This window comes from Zootoca vivipara, chromosome 6, assembly GCF_965207765.1.
Source record: "Zootoca vivipara chromosome 6, rZooViv2.hap1.1, whole genome shotgun sequence".
Lineage (NCBI taxonomy): Eukaryota > Metazoa > Chordata > Lepidosauria > Squamata > Lacertidae > Zootoca > Zootoca vivipara.
The window spans coordinates 76859972-76884218 of record NC_142589.1 but is presented as its reverse complement, the minus strand read 5'-3'; the positions used below and the strand labels follow the sequence as shown (position 1 = coordinate 76884218).

Here is a 24247-nt window from a genome sequence, read left to right as displayed (position 1 = left end):
AACACACTCACCACCCTGGCCTTTGCCAGCCACACCCAGCACCCGGCCCCTCCAGAGCCCAGATGGACTGGGACAAGCTTGTCCCCTAGTGGCTGCATGCAAAACTGACAATGCACATACATATGTGTGCATAGTACTTGGATTTATCATATACCTCAGGAGTAGGGAACTGTAGAATCATAGACTTGAAGTTGGAAGGGTCACGAGGGTCATCTAGTCAAGCCCCAGCCCCACATTTTCTCCTCGCCCCAAAGAAAGAACAACCCTATATTTATCCAAAAACATAAAATACCAACCCTCCTTCCGCTTCCCCATTGTCTGCAGCCACTGAGAGCCCTCTCCTCCTCCGTGAATTTGTTCAGTCCTCTTTGAAAGCCAACCAAGTTGGTGGCCATCACTGTCTCCTGTGGCAGGGAGTTCCACTGTTCCAACATTCAGATTCAATGGATGTCCAGGAAGCTCTAGCGTTATGAGAGAGGGAATAAAACTCTCCTCCACCCACTTTCTCCACCCCGTGCCTAACTCCATGCACTTCTAATCATGCCATTTCTTACCCGCCATCTCTCTCTAAACACAAATCCCAAATGCCGCGTCGCTTTCCTCCGCGGGAAAGGGCAAGCCCCCCTCCCCATCTCAAGTAACTCAGCGACCTCCCCGCTCTGCCTGCATACATTCCCTGAGTCCACTGGGGGTAATAAATAATTAGATGATACTGTAACTCCTATTGCTTAATGACGGCTACTGGTATATCTCATTCAGTAGAACACGACACTCTTCTATCTCAGGGTTGTGGGTTCGAGTTCTGCTTTGGGCAAAAGATTCCTGCGTTAGAATCATAGAAGAGTGGGAAGGGATGCGAGGGTCATCTAGTTCACACACACACGCAACCCGCCATGCAAGGGGTTGGGTGACCCCCGTGGCTCCTTACAACTCTACAATTCAATGATGGTGATGATGATAATAATAATAATAATGGGAGGACGACGCCTTTAAATTTAATACCGGAAGTTGACCTCACCTGTCCCTCTCCACTCCCCGCCCTCTCTCTTGCTATCGCGGGCGCCTCTCCCAAAATGGCCGCCAGCGCCGGAAGTTACCTGTTCTCACTTCCTGTTTCACGCAGAAGGAAGCGACGCCGGCGCCCTGCGCACTCGACTCGCTCTTTCTCGTGGCCCAAGATGGCGGCGGCGGCGGCGACTGCGACTGCTCTTGGTGCTGCTACTCCTCCTACCGATGCGGCCTTCCTGGGCTTCGGCCCCAACTCGCGCGACCCGGGCCGGCTCCCTTCGCGGCGGGCGGGGGGCCTGGGCGCCAGGAACCGCAAGAAGGGCTGGAAGCGGTGGCGAGGGCCGGAAGCCAAGCTCGGCCGGGAACTGGGAGACTGGCTGCAGGAGAAGGCGGCCGAGCTGAGGCAGTTGGGGTGAGCCTGGGCCCGAATCTCCTCCCCGGGGGGGGTGCGGTCGAAGCGTGGAACCTCCAGGTTCGGGGGCAGCCTATATCATACCCCAGGAGGGCTGGGGAGGCCCTCACCATACCCGGCGGGTGCGAGCCTGGTTTGCCTCTGGCCATGACCCAGCAGGGCTCCTATTGGAATGGGCTGACAGCCCCTTGCTGGGTCAGGACCCAAAGGGGACAGCCAGATAGATTCCCACAAGCTCTTCTTCATTGTTGATCCCTCATAGCCGAGTAAGATTGTCTCCCATAAACACGGTTTTAACAGTGAGTCCGTAAGTGATTGTGGAGGCAAATTCTGGATCTACATGACCTTCCACAGTGGGGACATTGGTTTCCGGGCGGGAGTTGATCACGATGAGGGTTTGCCACGCATGCCTTCCTCTTAGCTCGCTTCTCCCTTTCGTCCTGTGTTCGAGTGTCTTCAAAGCCCACGACACCTTCGGTAAAGGCTGTTCTCCAATTGGAGCACTCACAGGCCAGTGTTTCCCAGTTGTCAGTTTTTATACTACATTTTTTAAAGATTTGCCTTGAGGCAGTCTCTAAATCTCTTTTGTTGACCACCAAGAAAATTCCGAACTTAGAAATGGAAAGCAATAATGCTGGTGGAACCCTCCCCACTGGTGATTCCCAGCTTTTGGTATTGGGGGCTCAATGGAGAGATAACTTGGTTGTCATGGCCACTGATAGCCTTGTGCTGCGTGAGTTTCCAGCACTTTTTTTTTACAGCCATGTAGCTTGTTGCTGATACAGTGGTACCTCTACTTACGAATAACTCTACTTACGAATGTTTCTACTTACGAACGTAGCTCTGTCCGCCATCTTGGATGCGGTTTAGATAGGATTTTTTCTACTTACAAATTTTTAGATAGGGTTGCTTCAACTTACGATTTTTTTTCTCCCAATGCATTCCTATGGGATTCGACTTACAATTTTTTTTGACTTACAAATGTGAATTCGGAACACATTAAATTTGTAAGTAGAGGTACCATAGGAAAAATAGGGGTGGTTGCTGCTCAACTACCCAAGGGACTGAGTTCCCGAAGTCCATGATAGGTCAGATGGAGGCAGGATGCAATGAAAGCAAGACAGATATGTTTCTTTTTCTGTTGCAACAGAGTTCCCTCCTCTCTTAGGAAGGAGACAAGAGAGACCCAGAACATCTCTTTTAAGGGTTTCCATTTTGGCATGGAAAAGGACATCCTCCTCCTCTACAAATAGCCAGAAATTACATCACGCATCGTTCTAGACACAGTTTACACAAAACATTAGCATTTGATAAGACAATAGGGATGCCCGTCACACATCCCTCAGTGCAAAGCATCCGGGCAAGCAAGCAATGACAATACAAAGGAGGTTCATATATATAGGAGAGGAATCCCTTCAGGAACTTCCCCTGATTTCTGTCTGCCTAAGTGTTCTCAGGCAAGGGGGATTAAGGAGGCAGAGGAAAGATTTAGAGCCTTCAGGAGAGCCAAGTTGGCTTTTGGAATGCTTTCCTATACAATTTTAGACATGTGGTTTATATACTGTTTACCTTGTGCAATTATCAACATTCTATCTTTGAGACCTTAGAATTCCTATAACGGTGCCCATCTGTCCGTCTTGTGAAAGTGAATTCTGCTGATTAGCTTTTTAAAAAAATTGGTTTTATATACTGCCTTTTATCATGAGATCTCAGCTATGTGTTGTGTGATGCAGTTCTTCGCTGGTCCTGAATCTCACACCTTCATGGGAGTGACCCCATAGGGTTCTAGTATTACAAGAGGTAGCAGAAACAACCTCTCTATCCGCATTTCCCATGTGTGGTTTCATGCACCTTTCTTGTGCATGAAAGGAGAGGTTGAAGATAAAATAAGCAGAAAGGGGTGCTGAAGGACCGATAGTTCTGGGAGGAGTGAGTTGCAGAAGTGTGGGGAGATCATTACTAGGGAGTACACGATGATGCACCCACAGTTATGGGGCACTGGTGTGCAGCAGACATTATGGGCTGGGGTAGAACCCAGGCCCCCTCCAGGAGGCCAAACCTGTGGGAGAAAATGTTTTGTTGGCACAGATAGCCAGTGTGGGTGCAGATCTTGAGGGCATTGTGGAGTGGCCTGAGATTTGGATAATAATTAATAACTTGGATTTGGATAATAATAAATAATTATTTATTGTTGCATTATTTATATGCCACCTGAGGAGCTCAGGGTAATGTACGTGGTTCTCCCCCCCCCCCCCAAAATATTTTATACTCACAACAACCTTATGAGGTAGGTTAGAATGAGAGATGGTGACTGGCCCAAGGTTACCCATTGGTCTTCATGACATGAGTGGAGATTCAAACCTTGACCTCCTAGGTCCTAGTCCAGGGGTCGGCAACGTTTTTTGAGGCCTGCCCGGTCCACTCCCCAGCAGACCTCTTGGTGGACTGGAGCATGTGAGTCTGTGCATGCGCACACACTATTTCCGGCGCTCTTTCGACCTGGAAGTCAGTTCCCACGGCGAGAAAAAAATGGCACTGCGGGAAAAAAGCACGGCGGAACAGCCGTGTGCCAGTTCCAGGAAGCTCATGGGCCAGAACCGGCCCATGGGCCTTAGATTGCTGACCTCTGTCCTAGTACATCACTAAACACTATGCCACACTGGCTCTCAGTGTTGTTGCGATGCAGGAGCAGAACGGTAGCTGTTGGCTGGATATCTGGGGCCTGGAGAATAGTCCTGCTGTAGTGGTCCAAATTTATTTTTCCCTTCTCTCCAGAGGACCTGTGTCAGAGAAACCCAACGAAACCCTCTTCTTCGTAGACACTGGCGTTCAAGAAAAAGGTAAGAGGCTGCAATGAACAAGAAGAGTCAACTTGGGTCATGAATACCAGAGAAATTGGAGCCTGGATCAAAGTGTTCCCATTGCGTGCAGAATAAGCCGCCACCTGGAGTGGGACTCACGACTCCTGCTCGCAACTTACTTCATAATGCTGTTTGTTGGTTGTGCCTCTCTGATGAATCCTTGGCTTGGTTTTTCCTTCCAGGACGAAAACAGAAGTGTGGCAAAGAGAAACCATTGAAGATCGACTTGATCCTGCAGCTGGATTCCAAAGTGCCTCCACCTAAAGAGTAAGTCGTCTTCTGGGTTGTGCAGAACAAACTGTAGGAAACCCCATTGCCTGACTGGTGCTCTTGATATCCCCCATCTTAGCCCCGAGCCTTTGAGCTTTAGGGAGACAATTAGAGGCAAGAGAGGAACGGTGCGGCTAGGTAGGATAAGTTGTAAGTTTCGGACCCCCAGCACTAACTTGCATCACATCTAGCAGACTGCCCTTCGCACGGTCTCTTTACGCAACTTGGTTCACTGAACTACTTTGGAGCCTTTTTCTTAATCTACATATGACCATACTGCAGGTAATCCTCCAGGAGACTCTGGAAATAGAAATTCACAGTAATAATTTCCATCCATTCTGTTGCCTGTCAGATTCTCAGGGAGGTGTGAGTGTTTCTCTCCTACTTTTTGACCTTTTCAGTATTGGGAATTTTTCAGTATTTCACCTCCCCACAAAGTTTAGTTCAGCCACTCTTTCATCATATTACTTAGACTCTTTAGGATGCACTCCTTACAGCTCTGTGGCTTCCTTTCCAGCTGGTCAATGTCCTCCTTCAAACTACCATTATCTTTAGGTAGCTTGCCTCCCCAAAATCCCTTGGGCTTTAGAGGAGGAGGCCCTGTTCTTGCTGCCATGAGATTAAAGTGCTGCTGCTACAGTATCAGGAAGTAAAGTGAGGGAGCAACTGGAGAGTTTTTTGAATTGCTATGTCCACGATAGATCACTGTCTAACGCTTCAACATCTCATAGAAAAATACAAATCAGGAGGGCTGGCCTCACTATACCACGCCTTCGTAGATCTAAAAGCAGCCTTCGACACAGTCCCTAGAACTAGACTTTGGGACTGTAAAGGTAAAGGGACCCCTAACCGTTAGGTCCAGTTGCGGACGACACTGGGGTTTCGGCAGTCATCTCTCTTTACTGGCCGAGGGAGCCAGCATACAGCTTCCGGGTCATGTGGCCAGCATGTCTAAGCCACTTCTGGCAAACCAGAGCAGCGCATGGAAACGCCGTTTACCTACCCACTGTAGCGGTACCTATTTATCTACTTGCACTTTGACGTGCTTTCGAACTGCTAGGTGGGCAGGAGCTGGGACCGAGCAACTGGAGCTCACCCTGTCGCAGGGATTCGAACCGCTGACCTTCTGATCAGCAAGCCCTCGGCCTTCTGCATTTTAAAACTTAAAATCTGATGTTGTATATTGTTTTAAATGTTTGTTTGTTGTATATTGTTTTAAAAAAAATTTTGCTTTTGGGATTGTAGTTCCATTTGTGTTTCACAAGTCTCTGACTAATAAATTTCATGTCATGAGTTGCTATGTATGATTCAGTAGGGGAAAGGGCGGGATAAGAAGCTGCCTTGTGCAGTATCAGACAGTATTTATCCATTTATCTCGGAATTGTCAGCAGCGGTTGGCAGCGGCAGCGGCTAGCAGCGGTCCTGCTTGACCAAAAACTTGTCTTTATTCTCCTTAGCATCCTCGCCCACCAGGTTCCCAATGGCAAGAAGCTAAAGAGGAAGCAGCGGCTTTGGGAGAAGTTGACTGAGAAAGGGGTGGTGCCACGGAAAGAGCGCCTCCTTCAGGAGAGGTTGCAGAAGCCCCCAGCAGTGAAAGCTGCAGAAACAGACAGTGGCATCAATCCTTCCAGGGCGTTCTATGACATGTGGTCAGACTCAAGTAAGTCGAGGAGGCAGTCGGGTGCAATAATTCTATCCCTAGCTCTAGAAAGAGGGAGGAGTCTTCTGAGTTACAGTTGGTGGATGGGACTTGAGAGTTTCACTGCTGCTATCCCACCCCCCTTTTATAAACAGGTGTGGTGGAGTAGTGATTACATCCTTTTGGAAAGTCCGGCAGGTGAGCATAGCCTCATGCTTTGGTTATAAGTCAGCAGTTAGCAAGCCAGTTTTCATGGAATGTTGGGCCTGAATGGGGTTCCAGGACTCATGAAGGGTAAAAGGTAAAAAGGTAAATAACCCCTGGGCGGTTAACTCCAGTCAAGGCGACTATGGAGTTGCAGCGCTCATCTCGCTTCAAGCCGAAGGAGCCGGCGTTTGTCCACAGGCAGCTTTCTGGGTCATGTGGCCAGCATGACTAAACCGCTTCTGGCGCAATGGGACACGGTGACGGAAACCAGAGCGCACGGAAACGCTATTTACCTTCCTGGTGCAGCGGTACTTATTTATCTACTTGCACTGGTGCGCTTTTGAAGTGCTTTGTTGGCAGAAACTGGGGCAGAGCAACGAGAGCTCACCCCATCACGTGGATTTGAACCACCAAGCTTCCGATTGTCAAGCCCAAGAAGCTCGGTGGTTTAGACCACAGCACCACCCATATCCTGAAGGTCATTCTATGTGGCCCAGCATCTCACGTAAAACATCACCTAAACTACAGGCCACTTCCTTTGCGTGCAGCATTTACATGTATCTGGAGGGAAGCTCTAGTGGCATGTGATGGTGTTGGTGTCCAGCTAATTCAATAGGATGTTGGTGTGTGTGGAACCCTATATGATGCAGGCTACTTTCGCCCCCCAGCATCTAAAATACATTTGCCCTAGAGATGAAGGACAAAGTTGTGTCACCCTTCCACATATCTAGTGGTCCCTTGTTGCATTCCTATAGCTGACGGGGGCTGAGAACACCCCAGAGTAGTTGCTTTTCCTGCAAACAGTTGAGAGTCATGCAAGGAATGGTTGGTGCATTTTGCAGCAGGTTGTTCTCTCACCTGTAGCTCCTTGCTCTGCTAGTCATGTTTTCTGTGGCTCATCTTTCCTGCTCCGTCTCTCCGCTTCATGCCTTGAGGTGCCATGAATGAGCATGGGTGAAACCTTCTCCAGGAACCTAGCCACCTGATCTATGACACTTCTTGAACCCAGCTTCACTTTTCAACAGTTCTGGGATGTCCCCCCCCCTGCTTTACTTTAAAAACACAACTGCCCCATCCTGGCTGTCCTCTCGAGACTTTGTGACCTGGTTGTTGGTGGAAGGAAGTTATGTTTTGTGGGTAGAATGTGTCTTGTTTGCAAGGACTGAACAGAAGCTTAAAGGCAGTGGTTTGAAATGTCATCTCATGCTTGGTGTGATGCAGGCGAGGTGCCACCTGCTGTGCCATCCATTCACTTCTTACCTGAACAGGTTGATGTAGTGTGGAATATTTACCTGTTACCTAGATGGCCATCCTTTGTGGTGGTGGTCGTGTGTGTGTGAGAGAGAAGTTTGTGTCTCTTGGGTACACAGGCTGTTCATTCCCTTCTCCTCAACATGTGGTTGAATCTCTATCTCTAGTAGACGTACCTGTGTAATCACACGCGTGTATCGGCTTCCTGGTTTTGTCTTTATCTCCTCCGCCTTTTCTACGTTACAAGATGTGTACCTGTTCCAGCTTTTAATCTCTTCAGTTGGGAGGGGAAGGAAGTCGGTGTGGCCCCCGGATTCTATCTAGGTCATGGCCCAGTGTCATGCTAGCTTTCTCCAGGAGAGGTCAGCACTCATACAGCGACATGCTGAAAAGGATCTTTTTCAGGAACCCAGGGAAATATTTTAGGGGTAGAATCTCTGCTGTGTCTCCCCCCCCCCCCCCAAAAAAATCCTGACTGTTTTTAAGAATTTTTGATATCTTAAAAGTTATGAGGGCTTCCGGTAGTTAGAGGAGAGATGCTGAGAGTTATTTGGCTGGGAAGAGGCGGGGAGACAAAGAGAGCACAAGCTGGTCTCTGGGACTCTCTTCTGTGACCCGGAGACTGAAAAGGGCAGCCCGATGGCAGAGGGAAGCATCTGCTGGGTTGGCTCCCTAAGCAGACGTACCCAGTTGGCCAGACTGGCCCTGTGGGATTTCCCCTTGCAGGGAATCCCTCCCACATCCTCTGCATGTTGCTTCCAGCAGGAGTTGCCTGGCTCAGCGAACAAGGTGGTGGGCGGTGATTGGCATTTCTCTCCATCCCAGCTGACACTCATTCAAGCAGGTTTCAGCAGCTACAGTCATCCCTCGCTCCCCCTCCCTTTTTCTCCCCTACCTTCAGGTGCCTGTTGTGTTTATCCTTCCCAGCTGCTGCTTCCGCCTTCTCCTCCCTGAACCCCCCACCCCCCATCTGCTTGGGGTTAAAGGTTCAGGGCTAATCTAAGTACTTCAGAGCACAAAATGACCTCCCTCCAGGCCACTGTCCAGTTCCCGTGGGTGGCTGGAACGTGACTGCCCGCCCACACTCTCCGGCTAGGGTGGCAACTGTTGCCAAAACAGAGCTTGTGTGCTGATGGGGGGAGAATTGAGTGTCTGTAGCCCCTGAGACCGCATCTCACACCTCGTTCAGAAGCAGAAGCTCAGGCTCTTGCTGGCCTTGTGACACGGCTTTCTTTCTCCTCCCCTCCCTTTTTTGTCTTCCCAGATCCACTGGACAAAGCCCTGGCTGGGAAGGATTCCTGGTTCCTGGAGCAGACCAAAAAACAGCCCGTGAAGGTACACGGAGGCCTTGGCTTTTGAGCAGGGGGGGTTGCGTGGGGAGCCGGGGGCTGCTTCAGCCTCTCTTTTTTCTGTTATCTCTCCTTAGCGCCCAGAGCGTCTGCAGAAGGCTCGATCTCAGTTGCCAGCCGTGGAGGTCATTCCCCCAGGAGGGTCATACAACCCCAGTTTCGAAGCCCACCAGGTATCTACAAGCCTTTCCACCTGTGGGGATGCGGCTGCGGCACTGCTAGGGATTGGGAAAGGAGCCATGGTTACTGGGATGGGGCACAGGCAATGGAGGGGCCAAGGGAACACATCACACTTTTTTGAAGTGGGGGTGGGGTACCATTTTCAATTCAAGGGCCACATTTCCTCACCAGCAAGCTTCCAGGGGCCATTGCCAGTGGCGGGTGGGACTAGGGTCAGATTTGTACAGCGCAGAAGTTGTGACTCTCAGCTATGTGCAGCAGGCTAGATTCAGTTAGAGGTGTCTAGGCACATACACACACATTGTTTTTTATCTGTTTTATTATATTGATATACCACCTTCACCTTTCAAGAAGCTTGAGGTGGGTTAGGCTAAGAGGTGGTGACTGACTCCAAGGTCACCCAGCATTAGCTTCATGGCTGAGTAGAGGATTCGAACCCTGGCCTCTCCCAGGTCTGAGTCCTAACACTAACCTTTATGCCACACTGGCTCAGCCAGCCCGGCAGCCAAGCAAATGAGTGATATTACCGTTTTATAAAGCATTGCAGCCAGGAAACAGCACTCAGGGAGGGTGTGGAGCAGGGCTGGTGAGGGACATAGCTTGAGAAGGATCCTGAGGGCCAGACAGAGAGGGCTGAAGGGCCACATTTGGGCCTGACTTGGAAGAGAGTTTTCTGGGATGAGTGAAGCAGTCCCTTATGCATCACAGCGGAGGTCCCACGAGGGATCGCTATGCCTGTTCCTCCGCTGCTCATGCCGCTCCCTCCCCCATTGCAGGCCCTCCTCCTCCAAGCCCACGAAGCCGAGCTGAAGAAGCAGAAGGCAGCAGAGAGATTGGAGCGTCAGCTGAAGTTCCCCACAGTGGATGAAGCCCCCACCGAGGTGAGCGTTCGACCCTGCAGAAGGGAGTTCCACTGCTGAGGCTGTTGGAGAATTGACCTGCGCCCTTGCTGGCATTCTGACCTTGTTCTTGGGAGGCAGAGGGGACGACGACGGACAAAAACAATAGCAGGAGGAACAGAGGTGCTACCATTGGACCAGAGGATTGTACCGTATCAAGTGAAGACTTGGTCAGGATATCCTGGGGCAGGCTTCCCCAACCTGGTGACCTCCAGATGTTAGACATGGACTCCAGTCAACCCCAGACTATTGGTTAGGGATTATGGGAATTGGAGTCCCAACAGTGACATTCTGGAAGTTGCCAGGTTGGGGGGAAGGCTGTCCTGGTTTTTTTCTCGGCTCTCAAGGAAGCAGCAGTGTGTCTTGTTTGTGGAAAGAGTGCAGAGGCCGTGTCTTGGATAGAGTCAGTCAAGCTCTCCTGACTGTTACATTCTTCTAAGTCAAGAGCACATCATTATGCCATCCTTTCCATGTTTGCCAGGGGTGACGGACACTAAAGCTGCAAAGGCCCATAAAATGACAATGGCTCATCTAGGCCGGGGCTTTTCAAGCTTTCAGTCTCAAGGAAAACTCTTCCCACATTTTTATTCCAGCTAAGTTGCATCTGTGCATTACAGGAGGAGATTCTTGGGCTTGGTAGAGGGAGGAGTTTTCAGGGCAAGCAGCACCTGCAGCTGCCCAACGTGGAAGGAGAGTTTGTAAAAGCTGACAGAAGCTGCCTTTTCATGGATGCTTACCTGCGGCTGTTGTTGTAAACACATTGACAGTTCAGGTGCTGCATGACAAGATCACAATTTGTCACTTCCTGGCTTTTTAGTGCTTTTTAGTAGGTGTGATCCTGGAGGGGTTGGGCTGTGGTGTCGCAGCCTGGCAGCAAGAAATCATTGTGCTTATGTAGGTGAAAATTTGCCACTCGGTGGCTCTCAGCCCCTCCTCGCCGAATCCTCTTTTGCTGAGGACCAGGAAAGGGTAACGTGGCCGCTTTGCCTGTGGTTAGCACCCCTCTCCCACTAGAAGCGAGCCAGTTTCCTCACTTGGCCCGAGGAGAGTGTATATTTAGCCTCCTAATAGGCCTTAACCCTATAGCGCTGTATCAGTTTAAAGGGATGTGCCGGCCTCTGAGAAGCTGTAAATAATCCTGCCCAGAGGTGCCAGGACCTGGCACTGAGCAGCAGCAGCAGCCTCCCACCAAACAGCAAAAGCACCCACGCCTAGGGAAGGAGCCAAGAACCAGCCTAAGGCTTGGAAGAGCCATGCAAGATCCTGTGTCCTGGGTCTTTCTGTATGTCGAATTTAAATGCAGCTGAGGGCTTTTTTAAGTGTTACAACAACAACAACAATTGTTAGTTGTCCTTCCATTTACAGAGGCCCTATTGGCCTCCAGTAGAAGTCAGCCATATAGCATCGCTAGGCCCTTGCAATGGAACACTCTTCCAGCAAAGATTTTGCTCTCTTTTTGACCTTTAGGTATCTTGTCACGAGACCTGTTCATGTCAGCAGGCCTTTTATAGCTGTTTGGTTTTAATTTTTTTAAATGATTACCTGCCTTGTTCTTTATTTGGTGTTTCAGTGTCGGACACTGATATTTTATGATATGGCTTATACTTCTATAAGGCTCTGCTGGCCCCTTTCAAATATATCAATGTGCAGGCAGAAGGTATCATGCAAAGTGAAATGGGAAAGAGCTTTTTGCCTTTGCAGCAGCCTGCTTCTCCCTAAGAGAGTTGGCACATCTTTTGAGGAATATTAATCGAATGCTACCGGCCGTTGAGAGACGATGCAGCCCAGGCAGGGTGTGCGATGTTTCTCTCTGTTTCTCTATCCTCAACCCATTCCTAATGATGCAGCTTACCTCCGCGCTTGCAGGAGACGGTGTTCCAGGAGCAGTGCGAGGGCCTCTTGGAGGAGGAGTCGGACGGCGAAGGGAGCCAGGAGAGCCCATCGGAACCTCAGGAGGGAGAGTCGCAGGCGGACGCTGCTCCTCCACCTCGTCTGCCCCGAGCAGTGGCAAGAGAAAAGAAAACAGAGCGGCAGCGGAAGAAGGAGAAGGAGGCCAAGCGGAAGGTGGGTTTGCCCTCGGTCTAGTGCAAAACTTGCACACAGCCCCAGATTTGTAGTTGCGCCTGAGCCCCTCCCTTATATCCTAGAACCATAGAGTTGTAGACTTGGAAGGTTTCCTAGAGTCCTCTGGTCCAACCACCCACCACGCAAGAATTTCAGCTAAAGAATTCTATACAGATGGTCATCCAACCTCTGTTTAAAAACAGAGGTTCCCCCTTACGTTCTGAGGTAGTCCTTTCTGCTGTGGAACTGGTCTTACCCTCTTCCTGATGTTTAGTCAGGAATCTCCCTTCGTGTCGTTTGAATCTATTGCTTTGGGTCCTACCCCCTGGGGCAGCAGGAAACAAGCTTGCTCTACCTTCCATGTGGCTGCCCCTCGGTTACAGTCGTACCTTGGAAGTCGAACAGAACCATTCGACTTCCAAAAGGTTCGGAAACCAAGGCTCTGCTTCCGGTGGGCTGCAGGAAGCTCCTGCAACCAATCAGAAGCCCCATCGGACATTCGGCTTCCAAAAGAGCATTCGCAAACCAGGACAGTCCCTTCCGGGTTTGCAGCATTCAGGAGTCAAAACGTTCGAGAAATTGTTGTTGTTTAGTCGTTTAGTCGTGTCCGACTCTTCGTGACCCCATGGACCATAGCACGCCAGGCACTCCTGTCTTCCACTGCCTCCCGCAGTTTGGTCAAACTCATGTTCGTAGCTTCGAGAACACTGTCCAACCATCTCGTCCTCTGTCGTCCTCTTCTCCTAGTGCCCTCCATCTTTCCCAACATCAAGGTCTTTTCCAAGGATTCTTCTCTTCTCATGAGGTGGCCAAAGTATTGGAGCCTCAGCTTCACGATCTGTCCTTCCAGTGAGCACTCAGGGCTGATTTCCTTAAGAATGGATAGGTTTGATCTTCTTGCAGTCCATGGGACTCTCAAGAGTCTCCTCCAGCACCATAATTCAAAAGTATCAATTCTTCGGCGATCAGCCTTCTTTATGGTCCAGCTCTCACTTCCATACATCACTACTGGGAAAACCATAGCTTTAACTATACGGACCTTTGTAGGCAAGGTGATGTCTCTGCTTTTTAAGATGCTGTCTAGGTTTGTCATTGCTTTTCTCCCAAGAAGCAGGCGTCTTTTAATTTCGTGACTGCTGTCACCATCTGCAGTGATCAAGGAGCCCAAGAAAGTAAAATCTCTCATTGCCTCCATTTCTTCCCCTTCTATTTGCCAGGAGGTGATGGGACCAGTGGCCATGATCTTGGTTTTTTTGATGTTGAGCTTCAGACCATATTTTGCGCTCTCCTCTTTCACCCTCATTAAAAGGTTCTTTAATTCCTCCTCACTTTCTGCCATCAAGGTTGTGTCATCTGCATATCTGAGGTTGTTGATATTTCTTCCGGCAATCTTAATTCCGGCTTGGGATTCATCTAGTCCAGCCTTTCGCATGATGAATTCTGCATATAAGTTAAATAAGCAGGGAGACAATATACAACCTTGTCGTACTCCTTTCCCAATTTTGAACCAATCAGTTGTTCCATGTCCAGTTCTAACTGTAGCTTCTTGTCCCACATAGAGATTTCTCAGGAGACAGATGAGGTGATCAGGCACTCCCATTTCTTTAAGAACTTGCCATAGTTTGCTGTGGTCGACACAGTCAAAGGCTTTTGCATAGTCAATGAAGCAGAAGTAGACGTTTTTCTGGAACTCTCTAGCTTTCTTCGAAATCCAGTTTGCACTTCTGGGAGTTCTCGGTCCACATACTGCCTAAGCCTGCCTTGTAGAATTTTAAGCATAACCTTGCTAGCGTGTGAAATGAGCGCAATTGTGCGATAGTTCGAGCATTCTTTGGCACTGCCCTTCTTTGGAATTGGGATGTAGACTGATCTTCTCCAATCCTCTGGCCATTGCTGAGTTTTCCAAACTTGCTGGCATATTGGGTGTAGCACCTTAACAGCATCATCTTTTAAAATTTTAAATAGTTCAGCTGGAATATCATCACTTCCACTGGCCTTGTTATTAGCAATGCTTTCTAAGGCTCATTTGACTTCACTCTCCAAGATGTCTGGCTCAAGGTCAGCAACCACACTACCTGAGGTATACGAGACCTCCATATCTTTCTGGTATAATTCCTCTGTGTATTCTTGCCACCTCTTCTTGAAGTCTTCTGCTTCTGTTAGGTCCTTACCACTTTTGTCCTTTATTATGGTAATCTTTGTACGAAATGTTCCTTTCATATCTCCAATTTTCTTGAACAGATCTCTGGTTTTCCCCATTCTATTGTTTTCCTCTATTTCTTTGCATTGCTCATTTAAGAAGACCCTCTTGTCTCTCCTTGCTATTTTTTGGAAATCTGCATTCAGTTTCCTGTATCTTTCCCTATCTCCCTTGCATTTTGCTTGCCTCCTCTCCTTCGCTATTTGTAAGGCCTCGTTGGACAGCCATTTTGCTTTCTTGCATTTCCTTTTCCTTGGGATGGTTTTTGTTGCTGTCTCCTGTATAATGTTACGAGCCTCCATCCATAGTTCTTCAGGCATTCTGTCCACCAAATCTAAATCCTTAAACCTGTTCCTCACTTCCACTGTGTATTCATAAGGGATTTGATTTAGATTGTATCTTACTGGCCCAGTGGTTTTTCCTACTTTCTTCAGTTTAAGCTGGAATTTTGCTATAAGAAGCTGATGATCTGAGTTACAGTCAGCTCCAGGTCTTGTTTTTGCTGACTGTATAGAGCTTCTCCATCTTTGGCTGCAGAGAATATAATCAATCTGATTTCGATGCTGCCCATTTGGTGATATCCATGTGTAGAGAAGTAGGCTGTTCAAAAACCCAAGGTATGGCTGTATTTGAAGGTGACCTGTCATGTCAGCTCTCAGTTAGTGTTAGGCTAAACCAGGCATCTCCAAACTGCGGCCCTCCAGATGTTTTGGCCTACAACTCCCATGATCCCTAGCTAACAGGACCAGTGGTCAGGGATGATGGGAATTGTAGTCCAAAACATCTGGAGGGCCGAAGTTTGGGGATGCCTGGGCTAAACACATCTGACTCCCTCACAGCTGTTCTTCATAAGGCTTGGTTTCAAGTTTGCAGTCAATACCCGGTTCTTTGCACCTTCCATCTTGAATCAAGTTCAGCCAAGGATTCAGGCGTGTTGTTTTTCTAAAGCGGGGGCCCTCCAGGGGATGATTGGACTCCCAGCTCCCCATTAGCCCAAGGCAGTGTGGACAATGGTAAGAGGGGATGTAGCCCCAACAGAAGGCCAAGGTTCCCCTGTCCCTGTTGTGGAACATGCCTTGAAAAATGGGTTCGTCGGTTGAAAAACTAAAAAATTGCATATGTAGAATATCAAGTGGGGGAGGGGGATTCTAGTTGTGATTCCCCCCTCCCCCCAAAAATTATGCACATGGGTCTTTGTGTGATGTTTTCTTGGTCATATCTGGGTCCTTTGGGGCCATGGGTTGATTTGCACCAGGACTTTGGCCTGGGACTCCCTTTCAATACTGTGGTGGATCGAAGGAGGGTGCACCTTTTTCCCTCATATTCACAAGAATAAATGCTTTATTCTCAATGTTCGTTATTAAAGAAATTAACACTTCTTTGTAAGACCTTGCCGAAAGACTGGTATTTGCCTTCCCCAGCTCCTACGTGGGACTGAAAAGATAAGGTTGCCTTTGGTCAACCGCTATTCTCAGACTCTGCATGCCATATATTTAAAACACACATGTGACCTTCTGCAAAGGATCCTGGGAGCTGAGCCATGTGCAGAGGCGGTATTTGAACTGGGGGCACCTTCCCTCACAGCTCAGACTCTCTTCAACATCATGCTACAATAACTGGTGTTGGTGTTGTTACTATTACTATTACTATTATTTTTATTTTTATTCTGTCCTTCATCTGAGGATCACAGGGTGGTTTACAATATAAAAACAAAAATACATAGCACAGCAACAAGCAGTAACAATAACACACACACCCCAGTTTAGAAGGCCACAGATAGTTTAATTAGCCAAAGGCTAAATACAGCTGAGTTAGTGCCTCTGAGATGTGGGCGTGGGCTGTTTCTCTATTCTCGTCTCTGGAAGTGAAGCTCGCTATAAGCACAGCCACAAAACGGGCTCATGGTTGCATGGGGCATGGCAGGTTCCCACAAGGCCTCTGGTGAACAGGGCTGTCCATGTGCACTTTGACCCTGCTGGAGCACAGAAAACCTACAAAATAGCTAGAGGATTCGGCTTCCTCAGTACCTCCCTTTCCTGTAAAATTAAACACTACATTTCTAGCCCCGATGGTTATGTGCTTGAAAGAATCTTGACATTTCTTTACTGAAGTCTCTGGTTGCTGGCTTGGTAAAAAGCAGGGGGATTTCCTCCCATGCATAACTGCTTCCTCCTCTTAAGCTGCAAAAAATAAAAAATAATAAGAGTGTACTCAGAGGAACCAAACCTCCATAGCACATATAGACTGTATGATCCAGCTTTTCCTCGGGGCAATGTTTAGTGCAAAATGATAGTTGTTCTAGTGCAGGGATGCACAGACCAGTTGCCCTGTGAGTGCGTAAAATGCCCATTTGTTTCTGTGTGTGTTTCTACACACGCCCGTACTCCTTCCTGTGCAGGCACCTAAGCCCCTGCTACGGCCGTGCTCCCTGAGCTGCCCTTGAGAAGCCGTGGCAATCGGGGCTGCCTTCTGGGCCACCTGCCAGAGCGAGCCTGATTATCCTCTCCACCGATGATGCTGCGGCTCGCGAACACGCGGCCATCTGGCCGAGCCTGGCGCCTGCCATCTGCTCCCTGCAGGAGCTATGCGGGAGCAGGGAGGACGCCAGCTCTCGGGGACGACCACCTCTCTGCTGAGAGAGAGATCCAGCGATCCTGTGCTGGCAAGAGGGAAGGGGTTTGCCCTCTGCTACAGAGCACACCGTGGACAGCAAGGGGCAAAAGCGAGGAGGGAAGCCATTCTCTCCAGAGCTGCTGCCTCATCTTCTCTCTCTCTCTCTCTCTCTCTCTCTCTCTTCTTTCCCCCCCTCTGCACACAGAAAGTCCGGCAAGCACTCGAGAAGGCGGCCCGGCTCCGGCGGCAGGAAGTGTTCCAGCTGCGCACGATCCGGCTGCAGGTGAAGCGGAGGGAGGCGGAGCTGATTCGCCGGAAACGAGAGCGGGAGGCCAAGCGCAAGGCAGAAGAAAACAAGCCCAAGAGGCTGGGCAAGCTCAAGTAAGAGCCTGTTGAGGGGGACGCAAGGCTGGGAGGAGGAGCTTGGCTAAGAGACGCCACTGATAATGTCCCCATTCTCCCTACCCCTGCCAGGAAAGGAGCTCCGAAGGAGAAGGCCCAGTACCTGTCTCACGCTTCTCAGCAGTGCTAGAAATTCAAGATATATTAGCTAGGTGCCAAATGGCTCCTTAAACCAAGGTTTAAGGAATGTCTTGTTGCCATTTTTGGGCAGGGCTGCAAGCCTTAATTTTCAAATTAACTGCGATCAATTCTCAGTTAAACGCCTGGCCAGTTCAGAGGACCACCTTGAGCTCGGTTGAGAGCTTTGAGAACTTTCAAGAAGAGGTGTCACTTGATCCAGGGACAGTCCACATATATATTGGCCCATTCCGACCTCTCTTTCTGTACGGTGACTGCCCCTGCTCAGAAAAAGTGTTTTCATATCCTGAAATTCGTCCTGAGTGTGCAGATAAAGTGTAACGGATAGAATTCCACATGATGGGGCATTAGTGTGTGAAAATGGGCGTCTTCGCTTGGTCGTAAACAGCCACTAGCCAGGTGCAGAATGTGCCTGGCTAATTTTGAACACTGCTTCTCAGCAGCCCCCTTTTGTTTCCCCCTCTTGCGTGGCAGGTATGAGGATCCTGACCTGGATGTGCAGCTGAGCACTGAGCTGGCAGAGTCCCTGAGAACGTTGAAGGTGAGCATTTGCAGGACAGGCAAGAGGCTGTATTCAGCTTCCCCATCAAGCGTTCAGAGTTCCCTTGGTCCCATTGCTGCCCCCCTCCATTTCTCTGCCGCCTCTTTGTTCTCTCTGCGCCGGCTTCTTGGGGTTGGCACAACCCTCGCTGTCTGCTTTCAAGCCAGCCCTTTTCAGAACGCAGCTTTCTAATTAGGCCGCCCACTGCGAAGATGGACAGCCCAGCCTTTCTGGCGTTGGGAGGGGCTGCTGAGCAGAGTTAAGAGAGCCCCTTTGGAGTTGAGGGGTGGTCCGTTCCTCTCCAGGGGCCTCTGCGCTGTGGCCCCCACCTGCCCGCCCATGCCTGCATTCTTCCTTCCCTTGGTGTCCGATGATGAGACCCATCCTTGCGCTCGGAGAATTTGCAGCAGTGCTTGCTGGGAATGTGAAGTTCCCCAGGGGCTCCCTGGCCCTGCCGAGCAGGTAAGGACTGGGGAGCTGAGGCGCCCAAGGAAGAGTCTCCTTCTCTCTCTTCCCCGCCCCCCACCACTTCCCAATTTAGAAGAGTTCCCCCATGGGTACTGCACGACCAACAGATTTAGATAACGGCCTCTCTAAAGGTGTCCTCTCTTCAGAGTTGCTTACTGCCAGCGTTTGTGCCCCTTCTCTGGACCAGCTTGGGTCAGGGAGACCCACAAATTCATTCCGGGATGTTGAGCTCTCAAACTCATCTCCCCCACACAATTTGGACCACTGCCCCCTTGCTTCCACAAACGCATCCCCAGTGGCCCCTATAAAAAAGGGATTTTTGCAGCATAGCGGTTTGCGCAGCCTACTAAGGAGTTGCAGGCATGGAATTGTCGAGTTGGAAAGGGGCCCCAAGGATCATCCAGCCCAACCCCCTGCAATGCAGGGGTCTCAACTAAGTCATACACCACAGGTGCCATCTAACCTCTGCTCAAACAAAAGAATAAAAACAGTATCAATTAATTGTGCATTTATTCAAAATCCAGTTAGAACAATTTAGTTTAATTATTTCTGCAAAATTGGTGAACTTGATCCTGTGGTGCCATTTTTTCCAAAGTCACTTATACCTCCTGCCGCCGCCCCCCTTGCCCCTTAGTGCCCCCCCCCAGGGCCCTCTAAGGGGACACCTGCTCTGGATAGTGCTGACTTCCTCTTCCTGTTGGGTGTGACCTTCACCTTCCTGCATCAGCTGACTAACATGGAGGGAGGAGGTGCTGCGTGGACATCACAGGATGTTCTTCAGCATCAAAATGAACACGATAGATGGGTCTTTCTGCATTTGACTATCTGAGATGCCACAGAGGGATTTCATGTCAGTAGAGAGGCTGGGCTTCTGGCCTATAGCCGTGCACGGTAGCAGAGTATTCCAGAGGTCTGTGGTGTGAAGAATTAACTTCCTTTCTTGCCTTTGTTGCCTCTTAGTCGTGGGGAGCACATGTTGGGAGGTCTGTGCTCCTGGGCCCCCCACCCAACCCCTTCGGAGGGCTTGTCTGCATGCCCCTATTTCACAGTGTCCATTCAGCATCCCTGCAATTGGCAAGCTAGTTTGGGATTGCAGCTTCTCCAGTTCCAGCCAATGAGCTTCGAGGCTGAGAAGGCTTTGGAGGTGGGCCTTCCCCCCCCCCCCTTGCCGAATGTGCTGTTCCCTCCCTCCCAGCTCCTCACACCTCCCCCCTCACAGGCAAAACTCCCGGAGCTCATGCAAAACACCTCCATCCTAGGGAGCAGGAAGGCACCTAATGAGTGTACTTGAGGAGTTGATGTGCGAAGAGTTGCGCTCCCGACACCTGCAGTGTCTCTGCTGGAGGTGTTGGTGCAAAGAGGGGAGGGCTTCATACAGCTGTTTCCCCCCTTTTTTTCTTCGCTGCAAGGAACACTGCTGAGACTCAACTTTCTGGTGCAAAAGGGAAACTCTCCAGCTGACACTGCTGTGGGAAACGGTTATGATTTCCAAGAGACCTGGTGTGGGGAATCTCTGGCTCTCCGGATAATACACCAGGGCCAACTCTGAGCCCCAGCGATCAGGGCTGGGGAAGATGGGAGTTTGAGCCCAAGAACATCTGTAGAGCTGCAGATGCCTCCCCAGAACCAGTCTCTGTGTTTGACTGTTACGGGCAAACTTGAATGTTTGTGGATTCAGGTTTTTTTAATCCCCAACTGTGTGTTTAATTTTGGGTTGCATGTAAGAGAAGGTGGGGTATTTTGTTCAAGGCAAACAAACCTTCATGGTTTTGACGTTGGCGGTGGATTTTGGGGGGAATAGGTGTTCTGAACCACAGGCCCAATGCGAATGGTTGGGTGCAGGGATACCAAAGACGTCAAAAACATGAGTGATCTGTTCTAGTGCTTTGTTAAAGAAAGGTGCAGACTTAGAGCAAATTGGCCTGCTAGTTCTCCTAGCCTTTGCAAAGGCAGGACAGATACCACAGCAGGGAGACAGCTTGTCTGTGCGCAAGCAAACATTCACACATTCTTTATACACAAAGCAGCAAACGTCATTCTGGCCCGGACTTCCCATCGCTTAACCTGCCCAGATGGCTGCATAGGTGGCAAATACCCAAGCATTACCCCCTTTCTGGTCTCAGAGCCCAGCACCCCAAGCCCATAGATAAGGATAGCATCAGAGCAAGTGAATATAAACATATATGAGCTCATTGCTGCAAAAACTACCAATTCATTGTGGGGGTAACTTGACTACCAAGATGGCGCTTGCAGAGCTTCCGGAACAATTTGCCTTTGGTTCAGCATGTGAGGGCATCCAGGCACAGTTACTTCTCTTCACCTTCTCCCCCTTCTCTGACAACCTGGATGTTGTGCCTTGAGAACCAGTGAATCCAGGTGTTGGCTGAATTTCCCCGAAGAGTAGAGTAACCTGATCAAGTCTGCATGGCACATAAATGGGTACTTGGCTAGGAAGGCTCTCCTGCCACAAGAAGCCAGACTCTCAGGGTACCACAGGTCTCTTTGTGCTTAATATAAACGCAGACCTTTCACAAGTTCTGTTTCTGCTTCCTCCTCCAGCCTGAAGGCAGTATCCTGAAGGACCGGTTCAAGAGCCTACAAAAACGCAACCTCCTAGAGCCCAGGGAACGTGCAAAGTGAGTGGGATGGCAGCGCTGGCAGGCGGCGTTCCTTTTCTAAATGGCAACCAGGGTGACTTCACCGTTAACACAAGGAGCCCACTTGATTTATGTTTCTTAACTAGTCTCTGGCTGGTGGAAGGCACACCAGGGTCAGCAACTCCTGCAGAGAGATGGCGGTCAGCCTCCTCTGGTTGGCTCTTTAGGCCACAGGAAGTCTTTCACTGGAAATACTTGCTGGGCAGCCATCGGTCCAGGGATGCTGTGGTCACATCCTGCATTGCACATCCAGCATGGAGCTGGGGGGGAGGAAACGAGATGACCTTCCAACTCTGTAATCCTGAGTCTCTTGTTTCTTTCTCCAAGCGGTTTAGAAGTTCTCTGATGCCACAGTGGCATGCCCAGATTCAGGTATTAATGCAGTAAATTACCCCCGGGGGTGGGTAACTCCCTATACCTGTTGCTGGCTGTGGCCTGTTTAAACTATGGGATATCGTGGGATTATCCACACTTGCTTAAACCTCTGATAAGATTTGCACGTTCCAGAGAGGAAGCTGAGATTTCAGTGAGTTGAGAGAATTGGCAAGGTCAGGGGGGTCTCCTCTTGCTCCTCTCATTCATGCAATATAAGCAGCAGCAGGATAATGCTTGTGTCTGTCTCTTCCTCCATAGAACTGTGCCCCCCACCACTAGCAAAGATTCTTTCTTATTCATTCAATTTATACACTGGTCTATACCTGGAGGTCTCGGGGCCATTATGTCATTGTAAAAACCCTGGGTGGATGTGGAATGGCCTTTCCCAACTCCATGTCCACCAGCTCGGCTGTGCTGGCTTGTGGCTGATGTGGGGGGTTGTAATCCAAAACATTGGCAGGCAACCACTTGCAGAGGGGGCAGGTGAGGCTGATGTGTGTCCAGCACTTGGATTTCTGTGTGTGAAGTGGCAAATCAGAGAGCCTTTGATTCCGCTTCACAGCAGCTCAGAACACCGTCTTGTTGTTTGATGGTGTTGCTTCACATCTTTAAGCGGTGAATCACAAAGTGCAATAGTCGCAGCACTCCTGAGGACTTTGGGGGGAAACGTAATCTCTAAGCCTTGGTGCGGGAGGGAGGGAGGGAGGGAGAGAGAGAAACCTTTCAAGGGAAGTGGTGTGTGGCCTTTGCAGAGGAGATGTCTCTGCAGCCATGGCGGCTTGCCTCCCAGGTTGCTGTGCTTGGCTCTGGGCTGGTGTATTTAGCAGTTCCTCTCATTGAGGACTGTAAAGTCCCTAAACCTCTTGTGTCTTCCTTGCCAGGTTCAAGAGGAAATACCGCGTGAAGTACGTCGAAAAGCGCGCCTTCCGGGAGATAACGTAAGTGGTGGCAGCGTTTTGCCCGATAGTGACAGGCTAATCAGTTGCTCTTGCCCCCTGCCCCTCTAATCTTGCTCCACCGTCCTTTTATTTATTACTTAGACAGAAATGCACAGTCTGCCCAGCTCATATGCATCGTTACTCAGGTTGATAACAGTTAAAATTGCAGCAGCAGCAGCAGCAGCAGCATCACACAGCCCAGACAGGCATACTGAATAGAAACACCGTCTTCAGATAAAAACATCATCTGGCCAAGGCGAAAACATGCCAGAATAATAACAGCAAGAAGAAAGTGCCTTTGCTAACTGGGGCAAGGCAGCCAAAGTATATATTTTTTAAGATGGGTGCAGGGACTCCTTTGCAAGTATAAAGCAAAGCAGTTGGCACATAAGAGGGAGATGTGCCCTTGTGTGCTAGCTTTCTCTTTGTGTAGAATCATTTCCATATGGGGATGTTCATGAGTGGCACCCCCACCTCTAGCTGTGGGATGGTTCGGTCCATTCTGCAGCTGCTGCCACCATCTCCTTCCTGCCTCATACTGTGGCCCTGCCTCAGGTTTAGTCTGCTAGCCATGGGAGAGGAGGCCTGAGGGTGCCAGGGTGAAGATGCAAGGAATCCTTAACAGGCATTTGAGTCTATTTGGGGGATCAGGCTGTTCTTCTGGGGGTGGGGCAGGGGGCTCCATCTCCTAGAAGCCCTTGGATCTCTGGCTAGATTGATAGTGGAGTCCTTTCTAGGAGGCAGGTTGCACAATGCTTCCGGTGGTCTATGGTTAGGGCCAAGCTGATCTTCCCCTCACTGCTGTGTTCTTCCTGCTTTTGCCCAACTAAACAATCTTGGTAACTCCATGCACCCCCTATGTGTGCCTCCCCCCTAGAATCCTGGGAACTGTGGTGTGCTACAGGTGCTGGCAATTGTAGCTCTGTGTGGGCAAACTACAGTTCCCATAATTTTGGGCCGCGGAAAGGATGTGCTTCAAGTGCATGGTGTGTAAACAGCCCAAAGCAAGTCTCAACTTTACTTGTTTCTTGCCCTTTAGCCTTTCTCTCGGACCCAATTCAGCTGGTTTTAGCATCTCCCAGCTAGGCCCCTCTCTGCCTCCCAAGCTTACCTCTCCTGGTTTCGCTTCTGACTCCCCCAAATTCATTACTGTTCTCTCTTCTCTCCCTCCCCATTCTGCAGGTTATAGAACACGAATTACGCCAGAGCATCCCAGCAACTCACCGTTTCCCCAATCGTTCATTAAAATTCCATAAACCACACTCAGATTGCACCTATTCTCTCTCTTTCTTTCTCTCCTCCCCGCCCACCCCATTTGTCTTGAGTGTGCAGACACAGGATGTCACCCTTATTGACTCATTGTGGGAGCCCAATCAGTCACCTTAAGTCCGTTACTGGCTCACAAACGGGCAACCCTTCCTACACCTGTACGCTTTCTGCTCTTAAAGAAAGGGAACCTTTGCCCTGCAAAAAGTTCCTCTGCATCCCATTTTCATCAGGCACTTCCAACAGCCACATGCTAACTTTGCATAACTTGCTTGGGTCTGCTTTTTGCCCAGTTTTGCAAGAGGAGGCAAGTGGACACTTGCCACTCGCACCGCAAGTCCTACTCGGCTGTTGCCCCCTTTTTCCTGGTATCCGAAGTTTTCACAAAACACTGCGCACAGCAGGGACCCCTCAGTGGCTGCCAAACTTCAGAAATGCAGGTGATTGAAGCGGTATATAAATACAAACTTCAGCAGCTGCACAAAGTCCTTTGTGGGCTTATTTGAGTC

The 24247-nt window shown here is 49.7% G+C and overlaps 1 protein-coding gene across 1 annotated transcript; it reads left to right on the top strand.

Annotated features, from left to right (window-relative positions):
• Positions 1–1170: 1170 nt before the first annotated feature.
• On the top strand, positions 1171–23734 carry NOP53 (NOP53 ribosome biogenesis factor). Its single transcript, XM_035119867.3, has 13 exons — positions 1171–1420; positions 4196–4260; positions 4464–4548; positions 6009–6211; positions 8913–8983; positions 9075–9170; positions 9954–10058; positions 11943–12140; positions 17159–17334; positions 17968–18034; positions 21062–21138; positions 22416–22472; positions 23655–23734. Exons 1-13 carry the CDS (start codon positions 1179–1181, stop codon positions 23659–23661), a joined length of 1449 nt encoding a protein of 482 aa, XP_034975758.3. The 5' UTR covers positions 1171–1178; the 3' UTR covers positions 23662–23734.
• The last annotated feature ends 513 nt before the right edge of the window (positions 23735–24247 follow it).

Bases quoted from the DNA above. Each gene is read 5' to 3' on its own strand.
- NOP53 (XM_035119867.3), top strand. From the start codon at position 1,179: ATGGCGGCGGCGGCGGCGACTGCGACTGCTCTTGGTGCTGCTACTCCT. The intron at 6,212-8,912 runs GTAAGTCGAGGA...TTGTCTTCCCAG, and splicing joins TGACATGTGGTCAGACTCAA to ATCCACTGGACAAAGCCCTG. The intron at 17,335-17,967 runs GTAAGAGCCTGT...CTTGCGTGGCAG, and splicing joins AAGAGGCTGGGCAAGCTCAA to GTATGAGGATCCTGACCTGG.